Raw genomic sequence first — 23,080 nt, 5'->3', positions numbered from 1 at the left:
CTAATAAATATAACACAACTATTTTACTGGGTTTCTACTCCCAGCTCTTTCCATAAATCACTCCATCAATTAACATTATTAGAATCACATAGCAGGATGCACCTTCATCAGGATATTACCTTTCCACGCAGTCTGACAGCCTGGATGTTAAGTTTGATGCTGGGGCATCATGGCCACCTATTGCATACAAGAACCCATTCCAGGTGGTTACACCCACACCACCTCTTCTTTTTGACATCTGAGCACAGAGAGTCCATTTGTTTGTATGAGGATCAAAACATTCTACTGACTTAAGACACGAACTTCCATCTCGACCACCAACTGCATAAAGCCTAGAAAGTAAAAAAGAAAGTAAATAAATGTCTGAACAAGACAGTTTCCAGTGAAATATGAAGGATTTAAAAAGTTTGTTAAAAAGGGAAGTTTAGAAGGAGACTCTAGACTTTCAATAAACTGTTCTGTTGCAAAAACTCAGGTAAGATTTTTCTCCAATCTTTTCCTGGGCTCAAGTTCATGAATGACAGCACTATGTTAAGTCCCTCACGCCCACTAGGTGGCTCAATTTGCTCAGTCCTAACGAAAAGGTTTCTAGCATTTGGTACTAATAAAGGATTTCAACTTTTTGGAAGGGCTAGAATGAAAAAAGTTGGTTTAGGAGCAATCCATCACTGATGAATCTTTAATCCAATAATCAAACTGGATAAAGAGTTTATGCACAGAGTTTATGACCAATCTAGGTATAGAAGCAGACATGCCCAGCACTTATTTGGAAAAGTAAGAACACAGAAGCCATTCTAAAAGGAAGTAACACATCAGAAGTAAAATCCAGTAAGAGAGATCACCTGAAATAACATTAATGAAATACTTTCAGAGCCTAAGGCACATTATAGTATGGTTAAATAATCAAATAAACATTAGATACTGTATATAATGGTAACGTGAACAATTTACAACAGTTACCATGAAGCACTATTCAAGATGTCCACAATTAATACTGTGGCTTTTTAAATATACTGACCAACACATTTAAATACAAACATAATGTAAATATGATTTATTGAGCTAGTAGTTCTCAGTAACAATTTTAATACTCTTAAAAAAAATTCCATGGAAGTTCCCATGTTTAGTAACACAACTTGTTTAACCTAAGGAATGTACTGAAGGATACTGAAAAACTCTGTTGCAGTTCCATAAAGTTCATGACTAAGAATCAATCCTTTATGCAATGTAACATTTAAATGAAGTCTCCCACTTTAGCTTCCCCAAAAACATGACAGAGTTTTGATCACTTATGCAGTGACTTCCCATTTTGGACAGGGAGAAAGACATATTAATTTCTCTATATGAAGGTTTTGAGCTAATCATCTGAAATATATCAAGTTACAGACAGATGTTACTAGAAAGTGCAGAAATTACTGCTCCTGCAGCTGAAATACTGCATGCACTTCTAAGATTTTCAGCTGTAGGCATCTACGGTCGTTGCCTCCATTAAGAGTCTACTCAATGTTCTACAATAATGGTGGCTTTAATTCTGGTGCTTTTCACCACACCTGGAATCCTCTGCTGAATATATAGGAAGCTTTAAACCTAGCTTAGACATTTGAGACTGCAGTTCCAAGGCAGTCCAAGGCACTCTGTTTGCTGGTTGTTCAAGTTCATCCCTCCTTCCTGAGCATTTCCACTCATTCTTGGAACTAGTTCCAGATCTCACAGTACCCTTTGTAGGTGCATTTCAGCTGTACTAATTTACCAGGAGACTAGGTTTCCAAAATAAATAAAATAAAATAAAAATAAAATAGGTGTGAAAAGCTTTTTGCTACCTGACAATATTCAAGTACCTCAAGGGAGATGAGTCAGATAGCATATAAGCAGGAAGTGAAAATTTGTGGATAACGGAGTGCAAATATTCATCCACAATGACAATACCACCCAGTAAATCACCAGCTTTGTCTACTATGGTATTCCTGTAGTAGGGTAATCCTCCATTTGAGAGGATAAAACTATGACCCCATTTTGGTGACAAGTCAACAGGCTTGCTCTTCTCTCTACCCCCAAATCTTTGGTAAGATTTGCACCTTTTTCTGCATCGGAGCACACCCAGATGAAACTGAGCTTAATTAAGGGTGGAATGAAAAACTGAATTTATTAATTTAGCTTGAGTTACTAACTTAGCTTAGTTAGTCACTGACTAGCCTTAGTATATTTAGCACTGACACAGTAAGTGCATTTATCAACAGCAATTCCAAATCTGTATTTCTGTTGCTTCAATAAGCCCAATTGCTTCCATTTGTGGATCTGTGATCATAAAAGTTACTGAACATGACCAGACTTACGGCACTGAACTGGTTATAAACAGAAATTCAGCCCAGATGCATCCAGCCCCTCTGATCTCTGAGGACCAGCTGGAATGCAAGGGGGTTATCTTCTGCCAAATTTCATACTCTAATGCAACAGGTTCTTGCTACAAGAAAGATCTTGCCACACAGGAGTAAGTCTAGCTGATGGTCACGAAGATGATGAGAGAGTTAGAACACATGACACAGGAGGAGAGGCCGAGAGACCTGCCTTTGTACAGTCTTAGGAATTCTCAAGACAGCTAAGGAGGCATCTTACTGCTGTCTTCAACCACCTAATGAATGTTACACAGATGTATGTATGACGTTGCATAGAAGACAGATCATTCTCAGAGGTATGCAGAGAAAGGAGGAAGAAAAAAAGACAAGTTCAAACATGGGAAATTTCAACTGAGTATTAATTAGAAGAAAAATGTTCAGTACAGTGGTGGTCAAATATCAGAACAGGCTGCCTGGAAAGGCTGTTGAATGTCCATGCTTGGAGATATTCAAAACGCATATGACCTGAGTTACCTCAACTAACTTTGAAACTAGATCCAGCTTTAAGGTTGGCCCTGCTTTGAGTTGGTATTGGATCAGATCACTCCAGAGGTCCCTTCTGATCAAAATTATTCTACAAGTCTGTGATTCCAACTGATTTTTATTTTCATAATAACTTGATGAAAGTACACTTATATTTTGGGATGCTGTAGAACAATTACACTTAGCCCAAAGGAAAATAGTCATTTAGGATGGTCCTGTAATTACATTAAAATAATGAGATTTTAAATTTGAAAATATTCACATACTTTCCATTTAATATTGCTACACCAACAGTGCTCCTTGGAGTTGACATACTAGCTACGAAGTTCCACTGACGAGCCTGTGGATCCCATCTTTCTACTGTATTCAGGTAGCTCCAGCCATCATGTCCTCCTACAGCATACATGGGACCTTCCAATACAGCTACTCCTAAAAAACAGATATGAAAAACAATCACTTCTAGATAAGGGGAATAAAGATCACAATTTCCTAGTGACAGTCCAGTGTGCACCCCAAAATATTAAAAAAAAACAAAAGAAAAAAGAAATTTCCTGTTGGTAGCCAATGCTGAATAGAATCTGAAGGAAAAAAGTCACTGAATAAGCAGTTGGCATTAAAGCAAAATTTCCACCACCCTAACTTAATTTCTGAATGTTTTTTGACCAATCCTAAACCAGATAACCTTTTAAAAGTATGCATTCAGCCTTTACAGAACTGTACATACCAAGACCATGACGATGAGTGGACATAGGTGGCATTACACTCCAAGTTTTTGATCTAGGATTATAGCATTCCACAGTATTCAATGTTTTCAGTCCATCTCTGCCACCAACAACATACAATTTATCATCTAAGACTGCAACTCCAAACTGTAATCTTCGTCCATTCATGTTTGCAACTGGAGTCCACGTATTGGTACGAAGTTCATACTTTTCAATACTTGTAGCTCCTGAATGACAAGTTATATATGAAAAAAAAAGTTCTGAATTATTAGGATAGTTTTTATTTCAGCAATATGCTGATCCCACAAGACACCATGATATCCTGCACCATGTTCTTAACTCTATGTAGACAAATAATCTTTTTTGACTTCCTCAGCAATTAACTGCATCATTATAAAGGAGGACTTTCTCAGTGCTTTTCAAGACAAAAAGCAGGTTTTTTAACTGCTTTGCAGAGTCAGGCCTTTGGAAATAGAAATATTAGGAGTATTAAACAAACCTTGTGAAATGCAATTATATACTGAAATCAACTCTTTTGTAATATAGGACAAAAAGTTGAAGGTATGAAGGTAAGCATGAAGTACTAGAAGTCCTGACTTTAAAACAACAACTTTCTCTGCCATAACTTTTCTAATTTGCCAGATCTCTTCTAGCTACCATTAAACAGTATGGAAGCATCTATGAAAAAGATGATCCAAGTAGTTGTGACAAAACTATTTAACAATTAGTCAAAAAGCATTTTTTTATCTTTTTTCTTAAAGCACGTGCAGGTCACCTATGTGCCCTTTCTGTTAATTTCTTCCTTTTCCAAATTACTGCCCACTCAAGTAAATAAAGATTAGTTTTCATTCAATTAAACACTTCACTACTCAGAAATCAGCTACTTCTTTGGTAATTTCAAATCAATCAGAACTCTCAGTTCCAGAATGTTTACAGTATTATTGAAGATATATAGACCTTTTTGACCTAACGAACAGTATACACTTCAGATGTTTCATGTTCTGTACTGCAGAATCCTTGAATTTTAAAATTAAGATGTAGTAAAAACATCTATCAAACATTTCTTTTAAAAAACCAGCTCATCAACTAAACATTATAGAAGCCAATACCTTTTGTTGCATCCATTCCTCCAACTGCAAACAACACGCCCACTGTAGATTTTCTAGGTTTGGTGCGAGGGCTTTGCAACATAGGTCGTCTCTCTGGCAACAGATGGTACTTCATTGCTTCCATAATGAGTTTTTGACATTCAATGTCATCCCTAAAGAGTGCGTTATTTTCCATATCTGCCAGAAACTGTGAAAAAGAAAGAAAATCAAACAAGCTGTATTGCTATAAACTACAAGAAGAATAAAACCAGGATTATCAAGATAATATTTTACACAAAGACTTCCACTGCCCAATTTAAAATCTCTGTATTTTTAAAATGGTCATATAAAAAAGAGCAGGGTAAGAATAAACTTCTAATAAACTAAACATTCACATTTAAAGCTAAGCCATTAAATAAATAAAACAATTTAAAAAAATGAAGGCCATTTGATCTTAGTGAGTGATTTAAGCTTAATAGTCCAAAGGAAGGAAACAAAATCTCCTCAAGGTTCAGTGCCATGCAGGAATGTTCAAGGAAATGGAATCAGACTCCCGGTATGTAAGTCAGTTCAACCTCATGCTTACATTCCCAAATCCACCCAAGAGCTGCTTCAGGACAGGCTGAATATTTAAATATATATTCTATTCCTCACTCTGATAGTGACCCAGATCACAGTGTATCAATTAACACAAGCCTTTGGTAAAAATTTTAGATCAAGGATGCAAGCAAATTTGGCAACTGTTAAATAAATTAACTTAAATAAATTTCAACTAAATAAAGACTACTAATAAAAGTTCTTAAGTTCAAAGGTTCTGGAGTGGTTTGTACTCCATGTTTGTCAGGCTGCAGGGAAAAAAAATTATTAGTACGGTTAAGTGTCATGACTCTAATTATTAGAAGTCTGGGCAACTGGCACTGTTCTGAGCTGCATGATGTGGCCTCAGTAAGACAGAAAAAAACCAAGTGAAGTCCCCCGCTGGAACTTGGCCAGTTGTCAGAACAATGAGAAAAAGGCAGATGCCTCTGAAAATCCAAAATCCAAACACTTTATGAATATTAGACATGCAAGTCCACAAACTAGAATGAAATGCTATTGTTAGGCTGTTGACAGCCAACCAATAACAGGTACAAAACTGCTGTGACATTAGTCATCAGGAGTACTAAGGGACTCGCTGTGAAATAGTTGTGCACAATATGGTGTGAACATCCCTGGCTTAAAGCTGCCTTAGGGCTGTGAAGTAGCAAATATGACAACCATGGTTTGGAAAGAGATACAGGTAAGTACACACTGCTAAACTTGAACATCAACACAAAATATGACAGAAAACAATATTAACACACACACGGACTAAAAAACCCTTTCAAAGCCCTTCACTAGCGACTTTTTAGAAAACTGAGACTTTTGCAGCATTTCTCCACTTAGTTAATGTTCTCACTAATAAAAATAGCTGATGAAAAGTGTTCCCATTGCACATAGTTTAAAAATATACATAAAAAAGAAATCAATTCATTACTATCATCCTAAATCAGACATTGTCACATCAGAGCTGCATGCATGAAAACTAATGTTTGTACACAACATGACTAATTCAGACCTCTAATATATTTTTATGATAGACAAGCTGTGTTTAATATTTAAAGCAACACTATGTGGGAATGTGAGTTTTGCAATAACAAGATGCAACCTACATTTTCTACAGCTTCTAACCCCCTCAACCTATAAAGAAGTTCTCACAGCATAGAGTCTCAATCTCTGAAAGCAACCTTATCTCATTTAAAAAGAAATGCAACCTAACCTGCAGACTCTTGAAACTAAAACTACTATAAATATTCTTCACTCAAAGAACTTGGAATGGGCTTACTGAAATGAAAGCAATTTTTTTCCAAGTTTTATTATCTACATAGCTCCGTCTAGTAAAAGCATTTCTAACAGCATTTATAAATGACATGTTAGCATGAAATCATAGTAACTGTAAACCTGATAAGGAGAAAGGTAATGCAGACACTTAAGTAATAATAATTTCTGTCTGAAAGAAATCTGAGCCATCTTGTAATTCAGAAATTCCTAAATCATCTTTTTCATTATTTATCAGAGATTATATTTGTCATCTTACAGCTTATGAAGCTGGCAAATATTCATCTTTAACAAAAAGAGACTTACAAATATTTAGGACGCTGCTTGCATTCACCAGACAGATGACAGAATGCTGTCTTCAAAGAGATACACAAAACCAAACAATAAAACTAACAATTCATTATAACTTTTGCTTCCAGTGCTACAGTTTCACAGTATTTCCTGAAGCTTTTTTTTAAAGTGTATGAATCCAATATTCTTCTCATCTCTGCCTGCAACGTTATTGATTTCAGCAAGTTGCTCAATTTTCTAATTTAATTTCTTTCAAATATCTTTAACTCATCAACCATAAAACTAAAAAGCTTTTCAATGTTATATTTGCTGTCATATCACATGTCATGTGATCATGAAGAAAAAAATGATTCTGAAAACATTAAGACTGTTTTGGGCACTTCAAATCAATTTACTCCATGCACTAACTGTTTCCATATTAAAATCACAGCTTTAACACTTTAATTTGTTAAAGAAAGTAATAAATAAAAAGGTAACCTTGTTTTAGAAATGTAAGTATATATTTGGAGATGAGATGAAAAATTGAACATAAAATAACAAGTGAAATACTGCTTTTGTGTTTCATCTTGCTATTTTCCTAATCACTTACTAAGTGGACATAATTTCAGTACATATTTCTGGGATAAATTCTGTACTTTCAGTTTCTAAAGATGTTTCAATTACAGTCAATTACGTAAAAGGAATACAGCAGAAGTTACTTAGTTATCAATTAATTAAATGTTCAACAAAAGAATTATTTCCTCCCAGTCAACTGGCTTACACTGTATTATGTTTACAGAAAAAGTGAATTACAAAGTCAAGCCCACAACTGAGAAAATCCTACTATTGAATATCTATTTATCAGTATAGAAATAAATACTAAAATGCTTGGTAGCAAATCTTACTATCCAGCAAGATGACATCAGATTAGAGGTAATACACAGAATGTTGCACATGTGATTTATCACTATGAATTAATTGAACTACATTTTTGTTAATGAACTTTACTTATTATTTGGGTTCCATAAAAATCCTATTTTCTTCATTTAATAGAGCAAATTCTCACTAAACAAACTGAAGACCATAAAGTAAAATCCTTTGACTGTATAGTAAGTGTTAAATATTACTAAAGAAGGTCCAGCAAAGAAAGAGAAGAAAGGAAAAACAAATAAAAATAATCGAACCTAGTTTGCATACATGCTATCAGATAAGGAATACAATGCTACACATGACACTAACAAGAGTAGTTATTCCTACAGGATTAGGAAAACTGTAATTCACTATTTAAACAAACTGAGCCCAAGGCCTCCTCAACATTGTGTGTAAATGTCCAAAAAGGAGAAGTAGTATTGATTGGGAAGAACAAGAAGTACCAAATAATGGCCCATCAAGAGTTAATAGAAGAAAAATCACTCCTAACAATTTATTCAAATTGCATTTCCTAGCTAAAACTGTATGAAGGAAATGTAGTGAGCCAAAGAAACTGCACAAGTTCCATAAAGAAGAAATTAAAAAAGGTCACACCTTCTAGTGACTAACATTACTGTGATAAGCATTTTTATAGACAAGAGAAGCAACCTTTTGTTAGCAGCTCCACCCCTTCTTGTGTCCTGACTGATCTCAGGTTAGGATCAGAATACACTGCAGTTCACAAACAGACACAAACTATCATGCTAAGTCCTTACATGCAGCTCTAAGAATCCAAATCAATATGAGTTGTATGATTTGCCACTATCAATTTATCTATGCGGTAGGCGTTATGCCCACTGTAACTATGGTATAAATTAGAGAGGAACCGAACAATTTACTTGTGGAGCAAGCAGAGGCAGTCTAATGTAAGCCAGGAGTTTACTGAGATCCCTCCTTCTCTGTTCCAAATCATGTCGAACCCACGTAAGTAGTGCATTCAGTATAGTTTCTTCATTAGGAATATTCATGTCATCACTTGCTAAAAGCTTAGCAATTTCAGTGGCTGGCAATAATAGAAATTCCTGGTTTCTGATTACTTCCATGAAGTTTTCCTGAAAAAGAAAAGAATTTTAATACAGGTGATATCATACTTTGAAGACCTACTATATCTTCTCCTCTTTTCCCTCTCTTCATGCTGGTTCTCAGTTGTACCACTGGAGAACTGATCTGGGAGGAGGCCCCCAAAAAAAAATGTAAAAAAAAAACGTACTGAATTATTTTCACCCCGATCATTTCCCTAACTCAATCATTCAGTCTCACAGACAGATGTGCTGAAACAACAGAGGGGAAAGGGTATGGACAGAAATGAGCCATGTGTTGTGGGCAGTACTATCTTGGCACTGCAAAGTGAAGAAATACTTTCTGAAGTACAGTTAAAAAGATGCAGTTGGTTCCTGTAGACAATGTAAGATGCTTTGTCAAGCACACAGTACATCATGCTACAACTGGGTACATGTAACTGTTTTCATTACTGCTAGTTAAAACTGTGGCATTAAGTTTTCAGAGGAAATGACACTAACAATTTTATTGTGATTTAAAATGCATTATTTTAAGTTTATTTTACTATTTTGTAGGTTTTATACAGCTGATCTGACTTGACTGGGGAGCAAAACATACAAAGAATCCACAATATTGCACATGCCTTGCTATATTAACAATATCTAGTTTGATAGGATTCAATCTTCTAACTTTCACCCTGTCATTTTCAGCAACAAATCCTTACTTTAAAATAAGAAATTCACAATTTGTAACATATCCTACACTGATATCCCATTACTTCATAATATGAGGACTTGCAGCATATTCTGTAAGGATTCTCATCAACATAGGCAGAAAGAGCAGAAGCATGTAGAAACACGATCAGCACCAAGAACTTACAGTGAAAAACCTGAACATAACAGAATAGGGTGAAGTCATGTCTATCCTCTTTCCCCATATACCTTTACAAGGTAGCAAAGCAAAGTAAAAGCAGAAAAGTAAAATCACAACATATGTTTATATTTTGGTAGTTTGAACCCCAGCTAAAAACATACTCAAAAACGAGAGTAACTTCACGACAATAACACAGTATTACAATCAATTCATTAAATGCACTGTTGATTGCTAGAGAGGCAACTAACAGGATGTTGGTTTTGCTCTGCCATCACATGCACCTCCAAAACACCTGGAAAACAAAGCATATTAGATCCAGCAACAGGGAAGTCTGGGGGCCTTATATCAAAATTAGCCTTATTTAGTCTCTTGTTTAATGATTTAAAAAGAAAGAATTGCACACTAATGAAAAAACTGTAGATTAGAAGCACGTACATATTGGAAAAAAATAGGACTTATAGGTAAAAAAAGAGGGATATTTGGGAGCAGAAGCAGGATCTGCACTGCAGAACAGGTCTGAATTTAGCATTCAAAATAGCAACAAAAACTACAGTACAGTTTGGCATTGCATATGTAATGGACATCATGACAACAAAGCAAAAGAGTTAACACTTCTTCCTTTTTATTGCTTAGTCTAATTATTTCAAAGCTATACCTCAGTACCCCAAAGATATCGACTAATAAAAAAAAAAGTTGAGTGAAGAGGAAAAAACTAATAAGGAGTAAACAGTCCACCTTACATGAAAGCTAGATGTATATAAGATGGCTACCAGATATCTAAGGGGAAAGATCAAAGTGACTCCACTCTAGGGGTACTTCTGGAGTTGAAATTAGGAAAATAATTGAAAATGTTATCTGTGTACATAATTCTATTCCTGGATAGAATTTGGAAAGGAAACATTTACATTTAATATCTGAAAAGCTTTCCCACAATAGATCCAATTGTCTACATAAAAGCAGTGCTTTCAAGTGGAAACTGAAGTAGATAAGAAGGGAGATAGAATCATCTTTTCTTCTTTAATTAATTTAACAATCTGTATTACAAAATGAAAGTTAAAATGAACAAATACATGAATTAAAAACAGTGAAAGGACTCTATCAATATTCAGTAGCACTACACATGCACTGCTATTTATTTCACTCTGATATTGAATGCCTGGGAGTAAAACTGAAGCTGAGAAATGATCAAAATTATTTCCAGAGTTTAAACATGCAGTTCATAGGAATTCAGATTCCACTGAGTTAATTTTTTCCACTGGCTGCTTTTTTGTAGATTCTCTGTCCTAGAGAGTACACAAGCTGGAGCTGTGCTTTTAGTTTTGCTGAATGAACAGGCAGTGAGCTCTGACAGAGAAAAGCCAACACTTACTACCTTAAACTTTCCACATTGTCTATCCAGATCAGAGAAAGAGGAAGGGGAAAGCACTTGCATGGAAAGTTTCTTTTGTCTCTGAAGGCAGCAACAAGTTGATCTTGCAACAGGTCAGTCAGGGATCCTCTTTGGAAAGCTTTTTTCCAACTGGATTTCATCACTTCAACAGCTGTTGTGTGTAAAAAGCCTGATTTTCCTTCTTGTTGCTTGCAGACCATTGCTTTCTAATGGGAACAAGTTCAACTTCCTCTTGCTCCCATTCTATTTTTAAAGCAGAGACTCCTTTTGAGTAGAGTATCAAAGCATTCCACTGGAAATACAGGCACTCCTATGTCTGTTTTTTTTTATAATCAGAATCTGACAATTCCTCTTCCTCTACAGACAGAGATTCTGAAGACAAAAAGGAGGAGCCAGTGTATCTCCTAGCATTCTTAACCTCCTCACTAGCCTTTTCTTTCCTTCTTCTTGTGGGAACTCTCTGTGGAAGAACAGGATATTTCAGAGAACAAACGGTCTGCAATTTCAACCCCTTGCTTTCTGGTCCTGAAAGTAAACAGTTTCCCAACCCCCAAATTAGCTTCTCAAAGAGCTTGGAATTTTTATCAAATTAGTAGCCTGAGGTTTATGTATTAGCTAAGAGAGGGACATGCAGTCCCCGTGCTCAATGCTGTGCACTGCTTATTCACATCATCACCTCAATTTCACTCTTCAGCAATTGCAGTGTGAATAATACTGATATTCTTAACCACAGGTCTGCCTTGGACTTGATATAGAGCAAGAAAATATCTGGAGCACGTAAAAAATAAGGTGTTATGATGCTTATTTCTAAATGATACTTAATCCCAGAGTGGGATGCAGTGAGATGGTTAGTCTCTCTCTACACTGTGTCAGAAGGATTAAAACCTTAGTGAGCATCAGATACCTTCAGGTTGAGAAGGACTGAGGCTGCCCAACAGGCAGCTCTAACCACGGGGCTCTGCCTAAACTCTGAACCTGGGCAACCAAAAAGCAAGAGGTGCTTGACTCACAAGATCTAAATGAGAGCAAACAATGAATGTAATTTTGTCTGCTGGCTGTTTCAGTCTGCTGGTCAGCTGAGGTATGAATTCACTAAGAACTGAGGAGCTGAGCTATCTGACTTCCTGGTAAACTATTAATAATTAAACAGATGTTAGATATCACCTACTTTGCTTTTAGTCAGCTTTGACTGATGTGTTAAGCAATAAACTAACCTAAAGCTTTCAGTGTGCCCAGTGTTTGCTTAGAGTACAACTACTGTAGCTTCACTCCTCATTGTGCAGCTTCTGGATTCCAAAACAGGCTGAGCAGCATGCAGAAACCTACTTACAAGGCAGTAATGATCTATTGTGCTAGGCAGAACTGAGGGAACTTGAAAGACAGAAATATGTTGGGTTTTCACAAGTAAAAAGAAAGTGAATGAATATTTTCCAAGTCAGATGATTACTGAACAGGGTATTTTGGACAATTTCAGGTGCCTTGTTTTAGACACTATCACAATCTTTGGTTCTGGCCCTTTGTGGACAAAAGAAATATTTAAATTCCTCCCCTTTTCATGCTCCCTGTTACCAAAAGAAAAAACTATCCTGGCTGTTTCAGGAGAAAAAAGTTACGTGGCAATCAGGTTTTTTTCCTGTCAAAGAAAAGGAAAACTTATAGAAAATAATATGTATAAATTCAAATTTAAATATTTTGTACTATTCACTACCTTCTACTACAAGTGCTTTAAAAGAACTGGAAGTATAAACTATTCTCTCTATAATCTCCTACTGTTCTATGCAGCCCAATGCAGCATAAAAATAATTCACTGTTTCAACATACAGAATTTTTCCAGGTACTACAGGTGTGTTTAACCCTTGCGCTCTAATACTTCTTAATGGAAAGAGCATCAAGTAGCTAGCACTTACTACTGTTGAACATTTGCTTTTTTCAAACAGCTTTTAAACAAATGAAATTACTTGAGGATTTATTTTAATTGGAAGATTCAATTGGACTATACATTTCTATGCAGTTTCCATAGCAACATTCATTTCAAACTAAAGAAGCTGCTTCTCTATTACTCATTATTACTAAAATTCAATTTCATGTCTCTGTTGGAACTAAACAACATTAAAAGAGGCCTTGGGAAAAATCCATCTAGCAAAACTAATTAGTTCTGAAAATGGCTTTTTAAAATCCACCTAATTTGAATTTCACCCACATCAAAGCCTTAAAAGCAACAATATTGCCACTGAAGTAAACAACAGCCAAAAGGTACGAAACTATTTTCCTCTAATCTGAATAAAAGAAAGAGGTGCTGTAAAAGAATGGCTTTTAGAAAGTTCACAGCTGCTATCTGCCATAAATCATGAATTGCTAGTCAGAATAGTAAGATTATAATCCCTAACATTCACTTTTAAAGGTGTATGTCTAACAATTATTAGTATTCTGATCTTGGCAGTCCACCTAAAAGAAACATGAGAATAGCACAGACCAATATATATGCTTATTCTGAAAAAAAACAGGTCAGAGGATGGAGGTTCTGTTTTGGCATATTTTCTTTGTATCACTGCTCACTCAGCATTAATTCTAATATTCCTCAAAGGCATAGGCCACCTTTACCTTTACTGTTCCATCTGTCTGTCTACCTAATTGCAGTGTCCTTATTTTTGTTAGTGCAATAATGAATAGAAACACGTAACTTACAATCTGCACATTATTTATTGACTTGCTTTGGTAAATTTCAGTGTGTACATGATATTAAATGCATGAGAGATCTGAGGAAGAACACTGTATTTTCTATAAAAAAAAGCAAGCTATTTTAAATTGTTACACATACTAAACTAAGTTAATTTAAGCCAAGAAGATATAATTAAAAAAAAAAGTTTTTAAACAAGCAAAACCTAAGGCGGCAAGAAAAAGAGCTGTGGATTTCTCATACCAATTACGAGACACAAATTACAACTCTTGGATCTCAGCCAATATCTTAATGGCAAAGCAACGCCACGCCACACAAGCAAATTAAATACTATCTTCATTCCCACATCTCCTATGCAGTATCTACATGCCCTCATTCAGGTCCCAAGAGCTTACACAGGAAAAATTTCATTGAGAAGAGAGTAAAATGCCTCACAAAATTGGAAAGAACTGACTTGCCTTAGAGATAGTTGTCCTGCTTTCTTTTGATAACATTACTAAAATATGCTTGTGAAAAAGAAAAAAAGAACATTTTACATTAAAATAAAAGGATGACTATTAAGAAGATGAAGTTTGATTAAGTTGGCAGCTCAGTCTTTCCATAAAAATATAATTGACAAATTTGTATTTAGTCATATACTGCCTAGGTTAAGATTAAATTCTTTGATGTCACCCTGACATCCCACTACTAAGACATTAAGGACAATCCAGAATCTACACTCATGAATGCCTACATTCATACCCCAACTTAGAATTGATTACTCCAGTTCATTACGAAAAAACGAACTCTATACTTCCATTCTGTAATGTGTTATTTTGGATTAGATGATGGCAGCTTGCCCACTGCGAACCCTGTAGTTTTTGACTGTCAGAAATAATAACAAGCTTTTGAATTATTCTATTAAATGCATATCACACAATCCCATTACTGCTACAGGGACCTAAGAATGCTTGACTATTTCTTTCCAACTCTAAATCAGCAACTTTACTGTTATTTTGTCTTTTTTCATCATGGGAACATATGTACATTTTGTTTGGAAAATGACCAAGGCTTTCCAGGGGAAAAACTTAGTACTTTCTTCAGGAAAACATTCTGTATTTCTCCCTACTAAATAAAGCTGATGATACTTAATATAACAACATACCATAGTGTAATTGTGAGCCACCTTGTGCAAGTCAGTGCAACCCTGTGCATCAGCGAAAGATCGGATTCCAAGGCAATTGGATGGGTGAAGCTGCTTCATTAGGAATTTACAGCAGGCTTCTACAACCTGAGAGAGCTGGAGAAGGCAAGCTGTAGACAACAGGCACTCAATGTTATCTTCTTTTAATTCAAGGCGACCTAGTTACATTAAAAAGAAGATTACATTAGTTTGCTCTTATAATTTGTTAAATTCCCTAAAACTCAGGGGCAAAAGAATTATTTACAGGCTATATGAATTATTATATAATAGAAGGCTTAGTAAACATCACTCTCAGCAACAGATAACCAGCTTTTCAAAATTGGTATCTATAAGATGTAAGGAAAGGGAATCCTAATAAGATTCCTTTTTTTGTCAGTCATGATACATTTAAAAGATTCACATAATTTGTGAACTAACTGAATATAGTATTATCAGAGAAACTATATCCTACCAGGTTGTCTCAGGTAAGAGCAATGAGACCTCACTGGGGTCTACAGCTTCCTCATGGTGGGAAGCAGATCTCTTCTCTGTGGTGACCAGTCACAGGACCCGAGGGAATGGCCTCAAGTTGTGTCAGGGGAGGTTTAGGCTGGATATTAGAAAAAGGTTCTTCCCCCAGAGGGTGGTTGGGCACTGGAACAGGCTCCCCAGGGAAGTGGTCACAGCACCAAGTCTGCCAGAGTTCAAGAAGCATTTGGCCAATGCTCTCAGACACATGGTGTGACTTTTGAGGTTGTCCTGTGCAGGGCCAGGAGCTGGACTCAATTATTCCTATGGTTCCCCTCCAACTCAGGATATTCTACAATTCTTTGAATAATTGTTACCTATTTATAAGGAATTAAATACGTGAATAACAATTTGTAAAGCATTTTGAAATCTAGTAATGGCCTATAATACTCACAGGAGGCCAGTTCATTAGATGAAGTTCCCGTTTTCACTTCAATTACCTGTATATGCATATTGAACCAGAGCCCACAATGCATTTGGCTCCACACCTTCCATCTTGATTTCTTCCTGTCTTGCTTCCCTAACATCATTAGTGAACATCGCCGCAAAATAGTCCGAAACAGAGGACAGAACCAATCTGAGTATGTCATGCAGGAGAAAAAGAGGGAAACAAAGAGGAAAAGAAAAAAACCTTATGTTTGTTACTTTATGATTCATTACTTTGCCCTTTGAAGAAACACTGTAGTGAGAGAAACATTTAAAAATTGACAAAGTGCTCCATGCTCTAGTTCCTCTCTATGAATAATGAAGTACTGATACTAAACCTACATTTGCTACTGAACTAAATTAATTACCCTTTCAAAGCTCAATGATTTTTAATAGCCAACACAGACACAACCCACAACCCTCCCCAAATTGAAAATTGAATATAAACATACATTATAGAAATAAAAAAAATTGAATTGACTTCTATTTATGTCAGTTACTTTTTTAAAGGTGAAAAATTACTTACCAGTCCTTTTCAAAGTGCTTTAAAATGCTTTTACTCTTGGTGCACACAGCCCATTTTAACAATTCAGTATTTTAAGATACTGAATAAGTAAGTAAACATGTTAGTACACAACAGACATTTCTTTGGATTACTGAGAGTAAAACACTCACTACAAATAACAATGCCACTTCACAAAACATGCAAGAATTTTGATGTCTCAGTATGTCTTTACAGGACTAGGATAAGAGAGGAAGGAAATGATGTGCAGCAGGAATATGAAATCTACTGTAACTATTCATGAGGACTGCTGGCCTCTTTCCTATGAGACCTCCAGGAACAGCCTTGTGGTTTGGATCAATTTTCGTGCTGCAGCAGTTCACTGTTGCCTTGCTCACAGGGAATTCGATATAAATACACTTGGTATATGTAGTGAGCTATGTGAACAGCAAGCCCAAGAACCAAGCCTACTGCAAATACACTAAGCAGTTCATATGCATACATTCAATTAATCTAATACTTCAGTCAGTTTATGCTGTGCTGAATCATTATATAAGCATAAGCATGTTAAAATGACAGAGGTCAGGAACCACAAAACAGAGTAAAATTAATTGAAAAGATGAGCACCAGTGCTTAGGGGAGGATTTGCAGGTACATACACAAAGTCATAAACTACAAAGAACTGACTCTTAGTTAATTAGCTGAAAGTAGTTGACTAATTTCAACTACTTTTTTCTTGTGGATTTTCTGACCATTGACCATCTGGTCAGGCTTACACTATCCTCTTTCTCTACCTGCTGAGGCAACAGAGCTGAGTTAGGAGTGTATGGGGAAAAGATTAATTTTATTTTAACACCCTGTATGATTGAAGTCTTGTCAAGAAAAACAAAGTTCTGTTCTTTTAAAGAACATATTGTTCTTGAAATGAGATTTATTCTGTGGCTGAATTAGAACTTTCTGTCAAGGTAGGGCCCAGGTATTTTAACCTCAGGTTTAATGACAACTGCAGTTGAATGAAAATACTGCCTCCCAAAGATCTGTAGGAGTAAGTTAGAGTACATTTATATAAACAAGGAAGAATTTCTCTAACTGCTTTTGATGCTAGAATGAGATGACATGAGCAGATTTCTATGTACAAAATAGTGATTCTCATTGGAAGGAAAAGTGATTAGAATATTTCTGCAGGTCCAATGCAGAATTAAAAAAATAAAAAAGGCAAACCAACCAAATCAAAATATTCACATCTAGCAGTACTGACTTGGAACTTTTACACCAATAGAGCTTAAAAAAAGAATGCTTTCTGCGATGAGAAACAAAATGTAGAACTTAATCATACTACAGTTTTGGGTTTGTTTTTTTCTTTTTTTCTTCCCCCAGAAGTCTAAGTGGCTTAATTAGCTGCACTATTATTTAGAAAACATCTCGACTGTTCACATCTTAGGAACAGCTGTTGAACAAACGCCAAATCATAAGGCTCCCTACACCTTCTACCAGCTGTTTGATATCAGGAAATTTCTCCCTGTAATTTCCAGACTCACAGTCCTCCAAAAGAAATGAATACAAACCTAAACCATTTACTATTTTTGCAAACATGTTCAGATCCATGAGGAGGTATTCATGCTTCAGAGCTTTAAGTGCTTTCCAGAGAGTGACTTGCATATGCCAAAACAGGATGTACTGCCCAGGGTAGATTAAGTAGACTGTAATTTGCCAAAGCATAAATTATACTGACAATAATTCTGTAATAATTTCAGCCAAGAAGCATATTCACAATGAAAAGCCTTAGAACAGGTATCCATACTTTTCTCTAATTCAATTAATTTAGAAAAAAATTTCCTTCAAAGAAAGAAAGGCGATTAAAAGATACAGTGACAATGCCTCAAGGTGACACTAAGACAGCATAAAAGAAAACAAAGGCAGACTTTCAGCCAACCGGCCTTTTCTTGTCCTATCATTTTCCCCCTAGTCAATAACAATCAATTGCTGCTATACTCCTGTGATTTGATACCCCTTTGTTCATTGATCTTTTAATCTCATAGCTACTAACTGATTTTTGTTTCAATTAAACTGCATTCCTAAAAAGAGATTATATGAAGGAACTAACACCTTCATGTAACCGAAGAATCCATGGAAGACTTTCCCCATTCATATTTGACTTTCGTGCTAAAAAAGCTCTAAAAGAGCTAGGTGACAAGTAGGATTTTTTAAAAGAAAATTTGTGCAATGACTATAAAAACACACAAGGACATATTCACCATGTCCTTGTTAAATAGAGACATCATGGCTCTGTTAGTATTTAACATAAGGAGAATTTTTTTGTTATTTATTAATAATTAAAATTAACATGTTTTCCATATCATGATTTCACTGCAAACTATTGATGCTACAAAATACTGCCTTTCCTCAGTTTAGAAACCGGACAGAGTTATGGGCTTTGTATTCAGAGTTTGTAGTCTTTTTTTCCTCTGAGAGTAATATTTCTTTCAAAATTGTTCCAACTAAAATGCCTACAATATCAGTATATACTGATATTAAAGACATCTCTTAAGATTACAAAAAAACCAACGTAAAAACAACAAGAAAAAGCCTTAATACAGTTGGCATTGTATTGACTGTGGCTGTTGAACATATTTATCTTTACTCTCCTTCTCACCTAATTACCAGCTGCTGCTAAATACTCACTTCTGAATAGATAAGATTACAAGAATTTGGCTACTGAATTATATGCAGTAAGTTGGCTGCTTTTTTACAGTGCACAGGAAAAACGTACAGAAAAAGGAACACATGAATATCAGAATTTTTCATCTAAGAGATGATAAGATGTCTAAACAATTAATCTCTCTAGCAAAACACTCAGCAGCTATGTTCCAAATACTGAGTGTATTTAGTATACTCAAATATCTGAGTGTTTCAGTACATCTTCCTGTTCTTACAGGAGATTCCAAGGCTACTGATGTCTTTAATTTCTGTGGTTTGTATTAATCCAAAATTAGAAAGATTCACCATGATGGCTTAACTTATTTTGAAGAGTTTTCCACTGAGAGCCAGTAAAATATGAGTAAGCAGGGTGGTACACCTTAAAAATTGTACTTCTTATTGGAATTGCCACAAGCTGCATCATCTAGACAGTTTTCTAGGTCATCAAAGTAATTTCTATGTAAAATGATGACAGCTGTCAAACCTGGCAATTTACTATCTCCCAACCTATCTCACCTGACAGAATGAACTGAAGCTTCCTAAGATCTGAAAGATAAAAGGGATACTTCCTAGGCAGCTCCTTGTTTGTGGCTGTGTAATAGCTGAAAACAGTCCTAGGGAAGTCACTAATAGTGAATAATAATTCACTGAAGTTGTAAGGTGACACTGAAGAGTCCACGGTCTTTCAAACAAGCTTCCTAACCCCCAGAGTAAATAAGCTTCCAATTGGCTTCTTTCCTTCAGTCCCATGTCTTTTGTATTTCCACCTTTCAGACAGACAGTGGCTCTGCACAGATGCTCAGATTGCTGGTTAAAGGGTGTGGAACAGGCCTTCAAGCCTCTCTGGCCAGGAATTTACACACACCTCCCTTTTCTTGCTGAATGTTCTTATCAGTAGGTTATTACCAAACAAAACAAACTTTTATTATGGATATACCAGTTAGCTAAATGTAATAAAGAGGAATATAATAAATTACAGACATCTGAATTTGCAGTGGACACAGAATAAATTCCTGCTATGAAAAGCCTAATTTAATTAATTAAAGTATGCAAAATTTCTTTAGAAAACTGCAGAGTAAAGGTGTGGGAATATAATGCATTTCTTCCTAGTGGAGAGCTGTCTCCTTTCCTACTTGCTTCTTGACCTCCTAAATAGATGCTTAGCTATAATTTCAGCACAGAATGAGCAGATAAACAGTCTTGGAACAGTAGAGAATGCCATATTCAGAAAAATCATGACTACATGTGATGCTGTTATTTTGTAGTAGACTCATAGCCTGAATTCTTTGAACAGATACAAATCAAAACCTCTCAGAATTTCACAGTAATGTATTATTACTATTACAGACACCAAACTCACTTCTTTCTCTAAAAACATTCGTCACGCACCTCAGAACATTCATTAAATGTAGAAACCGATAATAAAAAAAACCCACCAGGAATTATTAAAAATATCATGTTCAAACCAGAAAATCTGAAAACTCCTCTCTACATATGTGTGATTGATATTAATTAAAAATGTTCTTTCTTACTAACTCTATGTGACCACATACTAAGAAAAACTCTTATCTTTCTTACAAAAAAGAAAGGGAAAAAAAGCTGTCCAGTATAAGTGAACTTTCTGTTTTATTACTTATCTTAGAATCCCAAATCATTAATCTAATACGTATTAAATACATCTTTTGTTGCTTCTTAAGTCTCAAGACAAAATAATCACTAGTGTCTTGAAATGCACTGACTGATCCAACCTGCAGTCAATACTAAAGAAGTCAGAACTTGGATGCAGGCAGCAAAAAAACACAAAAGAATTTTTTTCTTATAACATAAACTACTACAAGTACAGAAAGGCAGTTGTCTTATTGAATTTCTATAAAATTCTGAACCAAATTTAAGATTTCTGTCTTTATCTTTCCCACTATGGAAAAGTTCAGTTTTCAGTGAGGTACTTGTGATCTACTGGGATTAAGACTGTAGTTATTACTGTGTTTCTCTGTGAAAACAAAACAGCAAAAAACTTATTATGCAAAAGGCAATGCTTCTTTCTAAGTTGCTCCAAAGTTATAAGGTGAACAAAGGACAACCATAAGCATCCCACCTCCTGCTACAACCATGAAGTGTGCTTCTTTGGCTCTAACTTTCATGCATATCTAAAACACAATATCCCAACTACAGAAAGATGTTTCTCCTCAGAAGAGAAGACTAGAGCAAATAACAGGTAGTAGCATATACTTAATGCACTAGTAAAATAGATACAGTAGCAGAAACCAGAGAAGTGAAATCAGTTCCCTAGATAAATGAGAAACAGGTATGAACCACACTAAAGGGCTTTTTAGCATGTTATCTTTCTGTTTATCTCCTTGCAAATAAAATCTTCCAGTCTTTACAAGACATTCACAGTTGTCCTCTGCACCCTTTCTACGCTTTTTTAATGATTACATAAACCATACTCGAAACATGTACTGCAAAGGGGTTGCCTTGGACACACAAGGAAGTAAAATGATTTTCTTATTATAATCACTACTTTTCCCTGTTTACAGCACTCCAAAGCTCTTCAACCCTAAATTGCTTGATCATGTGCCTACTAGGGGTGGGTGCATTCTGTTTTCATCTGATTCACTCACTCCATAGGGACAACGCAGCTTTGCAACTAATTTGAACGCTGCATAAAATTTAGTCTCTGAGCGCAATAGCAAGTTATGCTAAAATTGCCTCTCTGCTCCTCAAGTCAGTTCCCATCCCCATGCTATCATTCTGTCAGTTGTGTCAGCACAACAATGTGGATAATATCCAAATAAAACAGAAATCTGGCTTTTAAAGAAAAATACCATCCCCAAACCAGCAACCTCTTCCCAACCTTTTATCATTATTACAGTATTAAGTTGTAGTTTCACTGTGGGAGTAGGAATGAGCAATGGAAAACAGGAATGCTTTAGGATGCTACTCCTGTTGTAGACCTCAGCTTCGGAAACCACAGCTTAATTATACCTAGGTTCCTGTTTGAACTATTAATACTGTGCATAAAATATCGTAATGTGATTCAGTTACTCATACCTGTGTTTCACAATCTTCGGTATTTTTCTAGCTTTTAAGTGGCATGCTACCTGATCCCTTAACTACAGAGATGACAGATATGGTAATGTTCAATCTAATTTAGACATCTAGTACTGCCAGTGTTCAGCAGTCTCCTATCAAAGGACTCTTCTTACTATGGGAGCAAAAAAACTTCATGTGGACAGAAGACTGTCCTTATTGCTAATTAAGACTCCAACAACATAATCATTAGTACAAAGAAAAAACGAAATCTAAGAAAAAAAATTTTACATCATTCTATGGTGCAGAAACTACTACAACTTACAATATTCTGGCAGTGTATTTGGGACTTTTGGGAGTTTAATTTTGTATGCAAATATCTTAAGTATACTTGAAGAAAAAAGTAGAATGTGAAATTACAATTATTTTTGATTCTATATCACATACAACAGACAAATTAACTTTTAGGTTCCAAATAAATGTTAAAAAAACCACATGCATGTTTAAAGTTTTCTAAATTGTTTAGACTTTTCTGACTTTTTTAAAACAAAACATAGGACGCACTTTGAAGGTGCATTTGTAAACAATTATGAAGTTACTTCAAATTATAATAAACTTACCTGTGAGCTGGAATTCTACGATCACCAGCAACTAACACCACATCACATAGCTGCTTGTGTCTAAGATAATTCTCCATCTTCTTAAAAGTTTGTTCAGCGTGGTTGAGAGCCTGAAAAAATTCATCTGAGGTACAGGGCTCCATAGTTTGACAAGATGATAAGGTATGACTGCTGTTGGAGTTCCTGCTGAAGACAATAACAGAAATCTTAGTTCACACAATATTAAGGTGAAATTTTATCTACAAAGGATAAAAATCACATGTGATTTTAAAATTGATGTGCATGATTTGTTTTAATATATATTCCCTTGCTATTTTTTCTTCATTTCATACTTTCTCCCTCCAAACCTAATCTAAACTCTTGTGGAAAAGGTATGATCATTTACTGTTGTACT

At 35.5% G+C, this 23,080-nt stretch overlaps 1 protein-coding gene across 5 annotated transcripts in view; it reads right to left on the bottom strand.

The window, feature by feature from the left end:
* The window catches only part of KLHL5 (kelch like family member 5), a 58,641-nt gene that overhangs the window by 5,802 nt on the left and 29,759 nt on the right, over nt 1-23,080 (bottom strand). For 3 of the 5 annotated variants that reach the window (XM_027642866.1, XM_027642863.1, XM_027642865.1), the window contains 8 exons: nt 22,687-22,872; nt 15,852-15,988; nt 14,866-15,062; nt 8,622-8,834; nt 4,708-4,894; nt 3,601-3,825; nt 3,143-3,305; nt 120-332 (listed from right to left, as the gene is read on the bottom strand). In XM_027642866.1, coding sequence (XP_027498667.1) covers nt 120-332; nt 3,143-3,305; nt 3,601-3,825; nt 4,708-4,894; nt 8,622-8,834; nt 14,866-15,062; nt 15,852-15,988; nt 22,687-22,829 — 1,478 coding nt within the window. In that variant the 5' untranslated portion in view covers nt 22,830-22,872. The remainder of the gene's footprint in view (nt 1-119; nt 333-3,142; nt 3,306-3,600; nt 3,826-4,707; nt 4,895-8,621; nt 8,835-14,865; nt 15,063-15,851; nt 15,989-22,686; nt 22,873-23,080) is intronic. The other 2 variants (XM_027642867.1, XM_027642864.1) reach the window with 1 other exon arrangement.

This window comes from Corapipo altera, unplaced genomic scaffold, assembly GCF_003945725.1.
Source record: "Corapipo altera isolate COAL_440 unplaced genomic scaffold, ASM394572v1 22, whole genome shotgun sequence".
Classification (NCBI taxonomy): Eukaryota; Metazoa; Chordata; class Aves; order Passeriformes; family Pipridae; genus Corapipo; species Corapipo altera.
This window is presented reverse-complemented; position numbering and strand designations above follow the sequence as displayed.